This window comes from Sinocyclocheilus rhinocerous, unplaced genomic scaffold (assembly GCF_001515625.1).
Source record: "Sinocyclocheilus rhinocerous isolate Xijiao unplaced genomic scaffold, SAMN03320098_v1.1 scaffold574, whole genome shotgun sequence".
Classification (NCBI taxonomy): domain Eukaryota; kingdom Metazoa; phylum Chordata; class Actinopteri; order Cypriniformes; family Cyprinidae; genus Sinocyclocheilus; species Sinocyclocheilus rhinocerous.
The window spans coordinates 1,013,307-1,028,979 of record NW_015659919.1 but is presented as its reverse complement, the minus strand read 5'-3'; the positions used below and the strand labels follow the sequence as shown (position 1 = coordinate 1,028,979).

General features: G+C 35.2%; 2 protein-coding genes across 3 annotated transcripts in view; both read right to left on the bottom strand.

The window, feature by feature from the left end:
• The window catches only part of LOC107724338 (engulfment and cell motility 1 (ced-12 homolog, C. elegans)), a 115,953-nt gene extending 108,827 nt beyond the window's left edge, over positions 1 to 7,126 (bottom strand). The window contains exon 1 of the mRNA XM_016533224.1: positions 6,992 to 7,126. The gene's annotated coding sequence lies outside the window, so the exon portion shown is untranslated. The remainder of the gene's footprint in view (positions 1 to 6,991) is intronic.
• LOC107724340 (retinitis pigmentosa 9 protein homolog) overlaps positions 1 to 15,376 on the bottom strand; it is a 19,937-nt gene extending 4,561 nt beyond the window's left edge. The window contains exons 1-6 of one of the 2 annotated variants that reach the window (XR_001638019.1): positions 15,094 to 15,376; positions 14,929 to 14,959; positions 14,638 to 14,767; positions 14,426 to 14,517; positions 13,342 to 13,403; positions 10,261 to 11,090 (exon numbers count right to left, since the gene is read on the bottom strand). Coding sequence is in view for 1 of the 2 variants with exons in the window: in XM_016533230.1 (XP_016388716.1) it covers positions 10,907 to 11,090; positions 13,342 to 13,403; positions 14,426 to 14,517; positions 14,638 to 14,767; positions 14,929 to 14,959; positions 15,094 to 15,242 (648 nt within the window). In the remaining variant the exon portion in view is untranslated. Of the gene's footprint in view, positions 1 to 9,883; positions 11,091 to 13,341; positions 13,404 to 14,425; positions 14,518 to 14,637; positions 14,768 to 14,928; positions 14,960 to 15,093 lie in introns of those variants that run through there. The other variant, XM_016533230.1, reaches the window with a different exon arrangement.
• Between the last annotated feature and the right edge of the window lie 297 nt (positions 15,377 to 15,673).

Genomic DNA, 15,673 nt, shown 5'->3' with positions numbered 1-15,673 from the left:
ATTATATTAGTTGAATTTAAAATAAACATTTGCATTTGAATGCAAAAATAGTACAATCGAATGTTAGGTGTGCGTCATCAGTGGAGCACGAGATGCAGTGATGATGATGTAAGTGATGTTGTAGTTTAATGTTTTGTTAATCTAGCCCACGAGACGCGCAGTTGCTGCGTTATTAATTCAAAATGCAACCCTCTACATTGCGAGTAAATCACTCGCATATGCGACTAAATCTTAACTCTGGGCGACTAAATGACGTCTAAGCTTTCTCCGGTAGTGGGCGGAACTAATGCGCAAATGGCAATCTCAGCCATTATCGTCCCTGTTTTGATTTCAGCAAATCAGTTCGAGCGAACGCACACCACCTGATTAATATTCATGATTCCAGTAGCTCATTAATCCTTGGTGCGTTTTATATTGTTCTTATTAGTAGAATTCGTATCATTGTTATCTTATCAGTATTTTTTGTTAGTTTTTCCTCAATTTTTTTTTTTTTTACAGAAACACTGAATGACCAAAAAAGCACCACCACCAGTCCGAAGTTCAGTTAAAATGACTAATATGCATTCATACATGGTTATCAAGTTTTAATTCTAATTACTAAAGTTCTATCATTAAATAATATTGATTATCATATTATAATGCTTGACTGACTGATGTTAAGAGTGTACTTTCAGATATTTGTAAAACTGCCATTTTACAAACAAATATATATATATATATAAGTCTGGCGAGTAAACTAAAAAATTTACTAGCCAATGGCGATTCAATTTCCAAGGTGTTCGTAGAGGGCTGAAATATTAGAGAAATATAGTAGCTCAATGCGTAGAAGATCTTGATTAGGTTAAACCTCCTGTGGCCTCGGGAGACAAGACAAAAGTTTCCTTAAAACCTATTTAATCTGCATTTAAAACGAATTAGATATGTTTAATTTTTATTTTGTGTTTGATCGAACAAAAAATATTTGTTGTTTGTCTCAATAAATTGAGTTAATTTAAAAATACAGTGGTTAAATGTATTTTTTTCCTATTGCTCTATTTTAAAAAAGGTTATAAAAAATGTCAATAATTATCGATACCGAACGATATGAAACATTATATCGTTGATACATTTTTTAGCTGTTTCGCCCAGCCCTACTTGAGGGTGAGTAAAACATGGACTAATTTTCATTTTTGGGTGAACTAACCCTTTAAAAACATTCATCAGCATAGAAGAGGTTTAAGTCATTGTATTTTTGAATGGCAAATAAATAAATAAACAAATAAAAAGATCATGTCATTAACCAATTTCTCTCAACAACAGTTACTCAGCTAACTAATCCATTTTAAAAGCATGCAGTTTTGCACTTGACCTGCGTCTCTCTTCTTCTATTCTCTCTGACTCACACTGAGCTCACGGTCTGACCTGAAGCAAAACACCGCAGATGCTGCTGCAGGTCTGTATGTGTTTACAGAGAGCCAGTGAATCAGCACTCCAGCAAACACAGCCAATCCAACGGCTCACAACAGGAACGAGACGAATCTTAACCCAAGATGAAGTCCTAGAAAAGTGGATCAAGATGTGGGCCATTAGTGCCCAACTTTAAAACTGCAGGATCCTCGTGGAGAGGATCAAAGCTGGATTTGTGTTGATCCCTACACATGCTCCAACACTGTTAATACGGCCATCCCAGACCTCTTGCTCTTTTAATGGCCTAAGTCTTGGCTAAGTGACGAGATGGCATGATAACAGCATCAGGATGCAGTCTGACACACTCGCCAGCGGGATAGAGAGCGAGCCGCCCCATGTGACGGCCTTCGCAGAGAGAAAGTTTTTACTGCGAGAGCACAGCTGGAGCGCACAGCTGGGACGATCGTAAGCATGCAGCTGGGGTGACCTGAGGCTCACAAAGACTATCTGTGCCCGCTCAGAGACGACAGACTGTGCCAAATCAGTACTAGCAGGACCAGTTCAACCAAATGTTGGTACATACAAGCAACGCCGCAGGATCACTGGCTTCCCGAGAGCACAGGTGCGAGGAAAAGCTTCAAATCCCGCCTAGTGTCACTGGCACACCCAACCCAGTCACAGAGGATGTTAAGACAAAAGTACAACCAAACACAAGACAATGGACCCATTTGAACAAAAACAAAAGCTTTCTACTGACGTGGTTTTAGACTCACATTGATATTCATCATCCAAAGCAGGGAAGTAATAGAACAGTTTCAACCCAATAAAACTACGACAGCATCGCAGATTCTCTTTACGCTTCCACTGACACTTATTAAGCGATGTTAACACCTTCATTTAAACCTGTCTGCATCTGTAATTAATTAATGTATTGCCAGAAGCCCATTTTCGATTATCCGGGAGTGACACGCGGTGACGTGCTGCCAAGATGGCGACGGCTGGCTCCGCCTACTTTAGGATTCAAAACGCTCGTCGGAAGTCTATGGGTTACATCACGGACACTACGTCCATGTTTTTATACAGTCTATGGCTGCAACATTATCCACTAAACCAGGAAATTGATCTTGCCAGGCTTTGGAGGGTGGGGGTGTTGATGCCCATCAGATGATATCTGGAGCCATAAGAAACAATAGCAATCTGGTTTTATGCAGTGGAAGAGATATTGTCAAGTTGGAAAGCATTTTCTTGGATAGGATTTGTATATTGTACATATGTAAGTGCAAGATCAAAATTTTTTTCAGAAAGGGAAATGCTCAATGATGAGTGAATTTTAAATGTGTACACACGTTTGGGGTCAGTAATTTAAGAGATCAATTAATGCATGGACATATTAAATGATAAAAAAGCAACATTTTTAAAGTTACAAATAAATAAAGAAATAGTTAAATAACTTGTTCTTTTGAACTCTATGCATCAAAGATTATTTCAGTGCTGATAATAAGAAATATTTGAGCAGCAAATCAGCATATTAGAATGATTTCTGAAGGATTATGATGCCATCACAGAAATAAATTACATTTTAAAATATTGAAATACAAAATCATTTAAATTTGTAATAATATTTTACAATATTACTGTTTTTAATATATTTTTGATCAAATAAATGCTGGCTTGGTGAGCTCAAGAGACTTCTTTCAAAAACAATTAAAAATTGTACCCACCAAACATCTGAATACAGTGTATACCTGATAAAAATAGACAGAATTCAATTAAAAGCTACAAAATTCCAGTTAAAGCTGAAGAGTGTAATTTTAACACCACACAGAATCGCAAAAATAATGATTGTGGTTTCAAAACAAGTTTCAAACTAATTCTTATTAGCATAAATAGCAGTTCATCTTAAAGTCAATACAATATGTTTAAGCATCAACTTCACCTAAAAAAAACATATTTCAAAAAAATATCTCTTTATTGTTCAGATGAAGTATGGCACTCATCAATGGGCAAAGAAATCCAAGCACGCTCTCAGAAAACATAGCTTATGTGCGGCAGTGGTAGGCATGTCCGGGTTTCATGGCATATTTTCAGGAAATCATTAATACAAAGTAATTAATTTCAGTTATGTTATTATCACAAAGCAGTTTAAATTATGCTGATTTGCAGATATAATTATATTAATGCATATTGTGACTGTTTATGTTTATGAACATGTAAAAATAAAATGCTGAATTATTTGAATTACTGATATATGACCACCAAAAATTTGGATGCATGTTCTTTAGTTGGCGCATGCATAAGAACATTTTCAGTTTCTGCTTTTAAAAATCCCAATTTGATGTTCCTCAGTTATGAGTTTCAACATAGGATAAAATCCATAGAATGTAGGACCAATCTGACCATATAGCCTACAATTCTACTGCCAGATAAAATTACAAAATTCATTTTATATATTCATTCATTTTTTTAATACATTTTAAATTACAGAATTTTCACGCAACTCTGATGCAAGTGGCTTTTTTCCTGTTTGTAAGTGCAATAGTTTCTCTATGTGACCACACTGGATCTGCATTGGAAGAAGACAAAGCCAAAGATCCTCACTCTTATTTTGGTGGCAAGAAAGATAAGAGAAGACAGCGATGAACACATCAGACAAGGAACGGTTGAGAATCCCCCTTGAGAAAGTGAGTTTAGATCTGAGATAAGGGGGCTGGGTGGTGAGAAAGACATAAAGTGAGGAAGAAGGGAGGCACGTGAAACACACACACACAGAGAGAGAGAGAGAGAGAGAGAGAGAGAGAGAGAGAATCACTTGCAGTCAAGAACTCATCATAAATCGGCAAGGTTGCACTCAGAGGTGAGAGACTAAGAAACTGCAGAAAGTAATTTATATATACATGCCGCACATGTGCAGAATTTCAATGAGCCATTCACACAGCAACTCCTTAAACTTCTGACTCTCTTAGAAAACTCATCTGATCTCACTTACTGCCTCCACCGCACACACAGACAATGATAAACCTCCTGACATCAACTGAAGACAATGAAAATCAGAAGCATTTCTTACTTGATTAAAAATGCCTCCCTCATGAGTTTAGCATGATGCAAAAACTTTAAAGAGGGGAAAAGCAACTGAAAGTAGTGCACACATTCATCAAACCACTGTGGTCTAGCAGTATAAGCTCTGATACATTGTGTCACATTGCTAATTTGGGCTTTGTGGGTTCGAGTCTGGCTTGCAAGTTGCAACACTTACTATTTTCCTTCCATGCTCTACTCTGTCAATCCTGTCCTATTTCTCACTTTCTATATAACAAAAAATAACACAGCGGCACCCATCAGACAGCAAAACGTGCATTTGACATTAATGTTGGGATGTGACTCAATTATTTCTGACCCAGAAAACATTCTACATGCCGCTAACATGCACTGAACATGCTTACATCTCAAGACCAACAGCACATGCATGCAATCTTAAGGACCAATTGGGCAAGACGCTGAGCTCACGCTTGCCTCCAGACACAAAAGTGACTCAACGACATGAGGATAAAGGAAACAGACTGCCACTGCAACAAAACACATTCTCATCTGGACTCCACAAGGCCAGCATGCATCTGAACTACAAAGTCAAGGAAATATATGCATAAAAAAGATGAAGACTTTGAGCTTCTGATAGTTTTTCGAATGAAAAGGAACAAACTATTTCCTGCCCAGAGGGCATGGAAGTTTCTACTACTTACAGATGCCATTTCTTCCTCAATTTTGACACACTTTCAGAGCTATTTTGAATAAACCACAATATATACATACAATATATTGAGTGTATCAAGAACTCTGCTGGTATTTCAACAGTCTCAAATAAGGTTGCAACAACTAATTGGTTGATGATAAAAATAGATAGCAACAGAAATTGTTTGGGCATGTCAGTGACATCAATAAATACAATTTAACCGAAATAACATCAGTCAAAAATAAATCTACAAAAGTGAACCTATAGTGCATGAGCACCACCCTCCTAAAATTAAGTAGGCTACTTTAATTTGAATAAAATTCTATAAAGACTGTTAAAACCTTCTATAAAGGTTTGACACAGCACAAATTGGCAAAAAAATTTTTACAAAAAATTCCTTACAGTAAGCAAAATGTGTTATTCCACTAAAGTTGGATAAAAAAAAAAGATTTAAAAAAGATATCAAAGTTGTAAATAAAACAAAGAGTACTAGACTATATATATTTTACAAGAAAATATTATTTTAATCTTTCTAAAATTTCATATATAATTCAACATGTTACTTGACATTTCATTGTAATGATTTGTGAAATTTACTAGCAATTTCGGAGTTAAAATTGTTTCAAAATAAATCCTACACCATTTTTTCCAGTGCAGAGCACAATGTATCAAAAATGCATAAAAACCTGTCAAATACATAAACTGTTACTGGATGCTAATGTTTTTAAACACCGTTTTATTACATGTTTGTTTATTGCCGTCATACAGTATTTTTGTTTGATGTGGGGTTTTTTTTTTCATATAACTGCCTATTTTTGTACAAGTCATTTTAATAATACATAGGCCATACATAACTTTCTTTCATACATTTATATTTTGCATCTTAAGTAAGATAATTGCCGTTTCATTCAACTGGAAAAAAAATATTAGCCTTCTTTATTCCATTAATCGAATCGACTATCGATTATCAGCACTAATCTCAGTATTTAAAGGGACATTTCACCTAAAAATATAACATCTGTCATCGTTTACTCACAGTTCACCCAAAAATGAAAAATCTGTCTTTGTTTACTCACGTCCGTAAAACACAAAAGGCGATGATGTTAGGCACTAGGCAAAAGACTGAGAGATTCAGTCACCATTCACTTGCATTGCATCTTTTTTGTCTACAATGAAAGTAAATGGTGACTGAGAATATCATTCTGTCTCACATCTCCTTTTGTGTTCAACTGAAGAAAGTAAGTCATTTTTGTGTTTGTAACGACATGAGTGCGAGTAATATACATAATAATACCATAAGAGCAAACTATGACAGAATTAGGGTGAGCTGTTTAAAGAGACGGGACCTTTATTTCACGCACAGTCAAACGAAAGTCTTATTCTCGAGTCCACGAGGATCTTCCATTAAACAAAAATCGCATTATGAGCTAAATAAGTTTCAAAGTAGCCTACATAAAAGATATTGCTTTTCTATTTCACTGTCTTCCCTACAAAGACAATAGAGAAGTCATTGTCATTGCGCAGAACTATCTAATTCACCATTCTCAATTTAACACTGTTGGAACAGGATCAATCGTAAAATGAAACCACTGATGTTTGTGACACTCTTTTGACCTCACAGTCTTTTTGCAAGTGTGAGTGCGTTTGTGGAATAAAACACGCATGAAGTGTCATGCACTGAGCTCTGTCAAACTCTCCACCCGCTGCAATCTGTCTGTCCGCGCTCAATAGAGGGGCTATTCATGACTGTCTTACAACTGCACACTACAGCGCTTAAACTTCACCCCGCGAGGATGAAACAGCGCGAACTGTCGTGGGATCGCACCGGCACCAGATCAAAATCAGGCGAATCGGCAACGCGAAATAAATCGTACGAACCTGAAGCGGCGAGGCGACTTTTCCTCCTTCCAGGGATTGATGTTTGGGAGTTTGTTGCTGTCGCGCGCTCCCTCCCTTTCTCTAGCGCACTAGATAGATAGTGCTGATGTTGTTTTCACTTCCTCTTTCCTCCTCCTCCCGGCTCATGATTGGCTCCGCCGCTTCAGGAACCCACCAATAGACAGATAAAAGCGCGTCAGGGTGTTTTCTCAGTCTAGTCTAGTCGTTATCTTAAATGTGGTGTTTTTGCTTGATATAAGATATTTGTCGGCTATTATTTAAATATATAGTAAAGAAGACATATAGGGACTTCCAACGTTAAAATGTATCTCCTGTAACACTTCATTATATATTTCATTAAGAACATTAACTAACATTACTACATATGCGACCCTGGACCACAAAACCAGTCATAAGGATATTTTTTTCTTATTTATATATCATCTGAACGCTGAATAAATCAGCTTTTCATTAATGTATGGTTTGTTAGAATAGGACCATATTTGGCCGAGATACAACTATTTGAAAATCTGGAATCTGAGGGTGCAAAAAAATCTAAATATTGAGAAAATTGCCTTTAAAGTTGTCCAAATGAAGTCCTTAGCAATGAATATTACTCATCAAAAAATAAGTTTTGATATATTTACTGTAGAAAATTTACTAAATATCTTCATGGAACATGATCTTTACTTAATGTCCTAATGATTTTTGGCATAAAAGAAAAATCAAAAAATAATTTTGACTCATACAATGTATTTTTGGCTATTGCTATAAATATACCCGTGCTACTTGTGACTGGTTTTGTGGTCCAGGGTCACATTTTAGGTTTTAACAGATCATCAGAAAAGTAGAAAATAGATTCGAATTAATACAATTTAATTTGGATAAATTACAAAAAATAATTAAAAAATTTTTTTTATTAAAATTGATTTTAAAACTTAAAATTTAAGTTTTAAATATCCCCTGAACCTAAAATATAAATCACCAACGTTTTTTAATATATAATTTTCAATGAATAAAATTTAACTTTTTTTTTTTTTTTGCTTTTCGTAAATAACTTTGGATAAGAATGTCTGGTAAATTCCTGTAAATATTGTAAATAATTCATGATTTTCTGTCACTGGGAATTAATCATCCAACATGACTGACATATTTCAAAAGAATTAAATAAATTCTTGTTGCTTTCTATGTCTCTTCACTCTTAATTTAATCATAAATTAATTAATTAAGCTTCATAATTTATGCAGGGTTTATCATCTATTGAAAATTAATGATTAATTTTTGTTGTTACAGTATAACAGTAGGAGTATATAAAATATTTATATATTTAATTAAGCATTTTTTTTATTAACACCACCAAGTCTTTGTCTGAAGAAGAAGAAAATAGGATTAAACCAGAACATCATTGCCTGGCCATTAGTCTTCAGGGCATATCTGGCATTTTGTAAATATCTGTCCATCAGACCTCAACATCCTCACAATGTCCACCCACACACAGCAATAGATTATCTGTCCCACACAAGGAGATGTATTAACCATCCCATGCTGACACCATTTGCTTACTCCATTTTGATGATTAGAGAGGACACAATGTCCCTGCGCTTCAGCGGCAGAGGTGATGTTACCTTTAGTTTGGCTCCATTTAAAAACCATTATCATGGGTCAGTCTCTGCGTCAGCTCTTCTCTGAATGCTGTGACATGCTTCGGATTTTTCTTCGAACTGTGTGAAATGATGAACAACTTCTTTAGGAATGAAACTGCTGAAAACCAACACCATGCTCTGCATCACAAAAAAATGCACTGATGATTAAATCAAACACTATTTCTGGTCATGATCCTGATGCAACAAACACACACACACACACGTGTGGTGTTGCATCAGGATCATGGCCTCTATAGGGCTGGGTAGTAACTTTGTTTTTTTTTTTATCAGTTTGGTATGAGATCATCCTATTTAAATCAATGTAATAAACAACTTACATAGAAAGTCATCTAAAAGTGATCAAAAAGTAGTCTGATTACATTACCTAAAATTTGGAATCTGTAACGGCTTACAATTTGCACGGAGTGGAACAGAGTGATCTGTTTTTTCAAATGAACTCTTCATATATATATATATATATATATATATATATATATATATATACCTGATCAACTCTATGCGAAGGAGATGTGTTGCACTGCGTGAGGCAAATGGTGGTCACACCAGATACTGACTGGTTTCCGGACCCCCCAATACAGTAAAACCATTTTAGAGTGGCCTTTTATTGTGGCCAGCCTAAGGCACACCTGTGCAATAATCAGCATCTTGATATGCCACACCTGTGAGGTGGATGGATTATCTCGGCAAAGGAGAAGTGCTCACTAACACAGATTTAGAAAAATGGGGGCAAAAACAAAAGTGTTGCATTTATAATTTTGTTCAGTGTATATATGAAGAGTTCATTTGCAAAAACAGATATATATGAAGAGTTCATTTGCCAAAATAGATAACTCTATTTTCAATAATCATGTTTTTTCATTGTGCATTTCAATTAATCTCAATGAAACTGCAGTTGGGTTATTTTGATTAGGTAAAAAATAACTAAAATAACAGCTAACAAAATAAAACACACAAAAAAAACCATGATAACATAAAAAACATGACTTTTGAATAAAAAAAAAAAGTTATCTGTTTTTGCAAATAAACTCTTCATATATATATATATATATGATAATGTTTTGTCATTTATTTTATAACACGTTTTATACATATTTTTGCAGACAAAACTGCTGTGCTGGAATTTTCTATCACAATTAAGCTTCAAATTACACTTGTCTGATTAAACTTCTTTAGCTAATCAAAATTTCAAATAGTGATTTAACAAAGCATAGAGCTGAACAATGGGGAACTCATTTGTGAGATTCATGGCTTGTCAGATAAAAAGGGAACATGTCACATACACACACGTTTCTAATGGCCCTGGCCAGATCAGAACAGAGATACAATGAAAAGAGAGGAACTAAAAAGGAAACATGAGAATCCAGCTTTTATTACCAGTACGAACACATTCTGAAGATGAGAGCAAGCTAACAACTTCATACAGTCATAGACTGCATTAAGTTGATTTAATATCTATATTATTTAGCGAATAATTCATTGTTTTCTTGTCTTCTGAAAAAGCATACATTTAAATAGTCGCTAATTGAAGCAGCGTTATAAAGAGCTCCTTTGACGATGTGATGCACTATTTATCTTGATACAAAATGGTACATGTACTCCAACGACTCGATGAGTGACGAGATCAAAGCAAAAGCATCTTCTCCCCTCTCGTGATGTGAATGATGTGCAAACCATTGTCAGCCATTCAAGAGGTGCTAATTGGCTGCGCTTACGTACCACGACCAAATGCAGAAGCCCCAAACACTTCGATGGAAATAGAGGATATGAATTCACACATGTAATTTGAGTTAGAAGAACCTATAAATGCCCAGATCCTTTAAAAAAAATATCAGATTACCATAAAAAGAAGTTGCAAAGGCTAAAAAGCCAGTCATTGATTTATTTACATGACACTTATGGATGTCACTGTTCACGACAGCAGATGGCAGGTTTTATAAGCTCTCGTCAGTTATTTTCACAATGACACATTCGCAAAATGTAAATCAACATACATTCAGAAAGCGTTCTGTACAAACACGTTAACAGTCTGATAAGGACCAGCTATAGGAAATCTGATAGAGATGCACATATCCTAAGCATTCCAATGTGACGGAGGGGATTAAATGCATCCATGCATTATTAAGCAGATCTGAAGATGGCCCGGGGAACTGATGGGAAGTCTCCGGTGTATATTTGATAGGGCTGACACACCACTGCAGACCTTATGAGCTTCTATGATGAGCACTGAGACGCCCAGACCAATGGCCTTGTTTCAATCGGAGTCAGAGTCATCGCTAGCCTTGGCCTTGTGCTTCTTCTTTTTCTTCTTGTGTTTCTTCCTCTTCTCTTTTTTCTTCTTCTTCTTCTTCCGGGTGTGATCGGAGGAGGCAGAGGAAGACGAGGTGGAGTCAGAGTCGGAGGTGGTGTCTTGAAGCAGCTGTCTCAACTGCTGGATCCTACAGTGAGGTGATAAGACATAATAAAATAATATTAATATTGTAATGTTTACAAGAAAGACAAAATAAAACTATAGTTATTGGATCTCGTTATAGAAAACAACACTGAACATGAAAAAATACACACACATCTCCTTTAAAATAGTCCCATTCCAGATAATTAAGTAGAAACACCTAAAAATATAAATTTATGGTTTATACCAAATCCTAAAAAGCAATACTAAAACAAATATGTTTTGTAATAAAAAAATTTTTATGTGTATTTCTATTATCATTCTACTCTATTATATATATATATATATATATTGTTTTACTATAATTTCTTTTCCCCCTTTTTTCTATGGTTTATACCAAATCCTAAAAAGCAATGTAATATTTAAACAAATATTTGTGTGTGTGTGTGTGTTTATTTTGTCTTCAGCATTGCTAATATATTTAATTTTTTAATAATATTTATAAGGATACAAGCATTTATACAAAACATATTGTGTATTATTTGTTATGGTTAACAACTAACATTTTATATGAATAATTATATTAAATACTATAAAATGTAAATACAATGACAACTTTTAATGTGCTAAAATAAACACATTTCCTTTAAAATAGTTCTATTCCAGATGAATAAGTAGAGACAATTAAAAATGTGAATTATACCAAATCCTAAAAAGCAATGCTTGAACAAATTTTTTTTTTTTAAATATAAAAAATTTGTGTATATTATATATATATATATACACACACACACACACACATATATATATATATACACACAAAGAAAGTATCAAATAAATTACATTACATAAACAGATGTCTATAATGCTTACCACTAATTAAATACATTTCAGTCATTATCTTTGCAATTCCTTTTGGTGGCGCTAGTAGCACAGAAATTATAATTTGAGCAATTGGATTTGATCAAGCTTATTTCAAATAAGAGCTTTATTATCTTTAACTAAATTGAATTGCTATCGATTTGAAGAGGAAGCAGAAAACACAAGCACGTTCTGACAGCTTTTGCCAATGCCACACTGACCTGAAACTATTAACAATTCATCAGACCACTGCTGTTCAGAGGGTTCACATCCTCTAACAGAGGCGTGTATCCTTGGGAACCGCACAACCCCGTTTTAGATTTGCTTTCATTCACTACATGCTGTGAAGACCACATCAATGTTAAAGCGGCTGACTTCTGACTTTCACGTTTTTTAACAAGCTACTCCTTGTTTTCCAACATCCTGCTGAAAAATTCAAACTGTCAAACCCCCGGGGGAATGTTTATTAACAGTTCTGTGGCATAAATGTGGAGCTCAGCGATGTACGAACAAAATAACCTGTCAAAACGGCCCAAAATGGGTTTACATCCCACATAACGGTTTCTAATTACTCCCCTGTAGAAAGAGCTCTTGTCACCACACTGCAGAAGATAATCACAGTGGAGTAAAGAGTTATGTAATCGTCTGCAACAGGCTTCTTTTGTTGAACTGACACAATTCATCAACACTGGCCTCAGAGAGACCTCAACTCGCCAAATATTTTATTAATAAGCAGATCTAGCAGAGGCCGAGCATTATTAAGAGCTCTTCATCTCATATACAGACACAACCGTTCAAAAGTTTGGGGTGAGTACAATTTTTAAAAGAAATGAATGCTTTTATTCAACAAAGGCACATTAAACTGATCAAAAGTAATAGGAAAGAAATGTATAATATTACAAACTATTTATATTTCAAGTTAATTCTGTTCTTTTACATTTTCATCAAAGAATCCTGAAAAAAAGTACCAGGGTTTCCACAAAAATATCAAGCAACACAACTGTTTTCAACATTGATAATAATAAGAAATGTTTCTTGAGCAGCAAATCAGATCAGAAGGATCATGTGACACTTAGGACTGGAGTAAGGATGCTAAAACTTCAGCTTTGCATCACAGGAATAAATTACATTTTAAACTATATTAAAATAGAAAACAGTTATTTTAAATTGTAATAATATTTCACAACATTACTGTTTTACTGTATTTCTGATCAAATAAATGCAGCCTTGGTAAGCATAAGATACTTCTTTCAAAGACAAGTAAAAATCGTATTGATTACAAACATTTGAACGGGTCCACCCTTATTGATTATGAATGTAATTTAAATGCAACATGGACTGACAAAAATATTTAATCTAAGTGATTAAAACATATGATGACAGTCCCTGTACTTTAAAACTTGAATGACGTTTGTCAGTGACAAAGCTCAACGTACCTAGTCTCTTTTTCATTGCGTTTGTTTTCACGGATGATATCGTACATTGGATCCTCATGTGCCTAAGAAAGAATTGTAAAAACATTCACAGACAATTCAGGTTCAACATATTACAATTCAAACAAACTTGCAAAGTCAAGTAAGTAAAATATTTTATAGTTTTAAAGTTTATAAATTATACTGCCACCTAAAGGCCTGGATTCAATATCACACAAAAAGAAAAAAAAAATTCAGTTGTGTGTGAATGAAAGAGTTTGATAATAGAAGGGACACCAAGATAAAGTGACTCGTTTTTGGCTGATCATGTGACCTCTACATGTCAGACCCCATGAGTTGACCTGCTCTAAAGTAAATAAACCAGCTTTTTAGGCCACTGATATGACTGGAGTCGTGTTTTTTCAGAAGTATTATTCATTTCTTTTTAAAAGAGGAAAATATTACTGAGTGCACCTTTGCACCTGGTAGGGTTGTCAAAATGGCTGAAAAACTAAATTCGAATTTTGTACAGCGCCGCATCTAGTGGCTTCAACTGGATAGACTAACAAAAACATTATAATGCAATGACACTTACATCATCGCATCTCGTGCGCCGCTGATAAGGCTGCCTCCTTAACGCACACCTAAAAGTCGAATGCAACGTTTTTGCATTCGAATGTGGATTTTTATTTTAAATTAGACGAATATTCGAAATTCGCCTTTTTTTTTTTGACAGCCCTAGCACCTGGCTTTGCAAAGAGGCAAAGAACTAAAATGGACAAAGAAAGCAAGCAAAACCACAGCACGTGAATAAGCACAGGAAAGGCACTGAACCAAAACAAATAAACATGTTCATTTTAACGGTCAGGATGAAAAATGGTCATGAAAAACTAAATAATGACGTACATGAACCTCAGAAAAAATTATGACAATCCATTCAAGACTTGATTAGATATCAGAAAAACTGTACATCAGATACTTCATGGCTCAATCTCAAACTCAAAACCTCTAAATGCTGTATATGTTAGAATTGGGGTACTATACGTGCTTTTAAATAAATGGCTTCTTGACTGCAGCAGTGTAAAAGTAGGCCATTTATGTTACTCACCACTCTGAACTGCTCCAGTTTCTGGTTGCCTTTGATAAAGAAAGGACATTCTCGGTCTCCTGTTCTGTGGCCGTACCTCTTACATCTCCAGCCTACACACACAAGTTTGTGCACTTAAGATTTCTCAAGGACCTTCATCGACACTAAAATACCACTTCTGGCATAACTCTTTTTATAAAGAGTGAAGTGAAGGCATCTGAATACTTGCTTACACTGCATGACCTTGACCTCTTTGCCCAGAGGCATCCACAGTCCTTTGGTGGGAGCCTGAGCCAAAAAGCTCCTGGCGTCCTCATTACCAGGATCATCAGGAATACAGTCCTCTGGTCTGTCATCCTCTTCCTGCAAAAGCAGTTCTGCATGTATTGCAAAATGCTCACTCGAACGCTTATTTCTAATGCATTCACACAATCTCTGATCACATATTATAAAAGAGGGCCAAAACAACTAGTTTATGATGCATCTGGAGCATTTAATGATTGCACTTCAAACTATGGCCAAACCTTTATGAACCCAGGGGGAGGATTTTCATAGCTGAAAGGGGAAAAGAAAAGAAAGTCATAAAATAACGTTACATACAGGACAAACGAGCAACTTTTGTAATACCATAAAAAGTCCAGATTATAAACACTCTCTTCAAAAGCGTTACCAATGCAGCAAATACTCACAAGGTCTCCACATGCTTGAGTTTCTGCACCTCATGAATCAGTTTTCTGGTTTGGTTTTGGTGTTTGTCTTCATCTTGTTTTGCCTCCTTATGTTTCTTTCGTTCATGTCTGTCCTCGTGGTGCTCTCGGCTTCGTTTGCGACCTGACATTGTACATTCGTTAGAGATAATTTATTCTAAATATTTCACCACATATTATGTCCAAAAAGTTAAGATTTTATGGTAATGATTGTAAAGGCACGTATGAGCGTTTGACCACTTCCGGGTGACAGAGCGAGATCAGTTTATCAGTACGAGATGTCAAAATAAAAGTCTGCATGCAAGAAGCGTTTAATGATATCAAAACGAGAGTTATATTGTGGCGTGCGATACAGACATCTATCAATACTTTTTATTTGTTTGTTTAGGATCTTTTTAACTTTTATGGGAAAATTAACTTTTTGGTCTCACTGAATATTCTAAAGAGGATGAAATGTGCCTTTACTGAATTAATGTACTTATATTTTTGACAAAAAATTTTAGTTGCTTGAAGTTAGGCTGTACATAGACTGTATTAGAGACTCTTTGAATAAGAAAGTGTT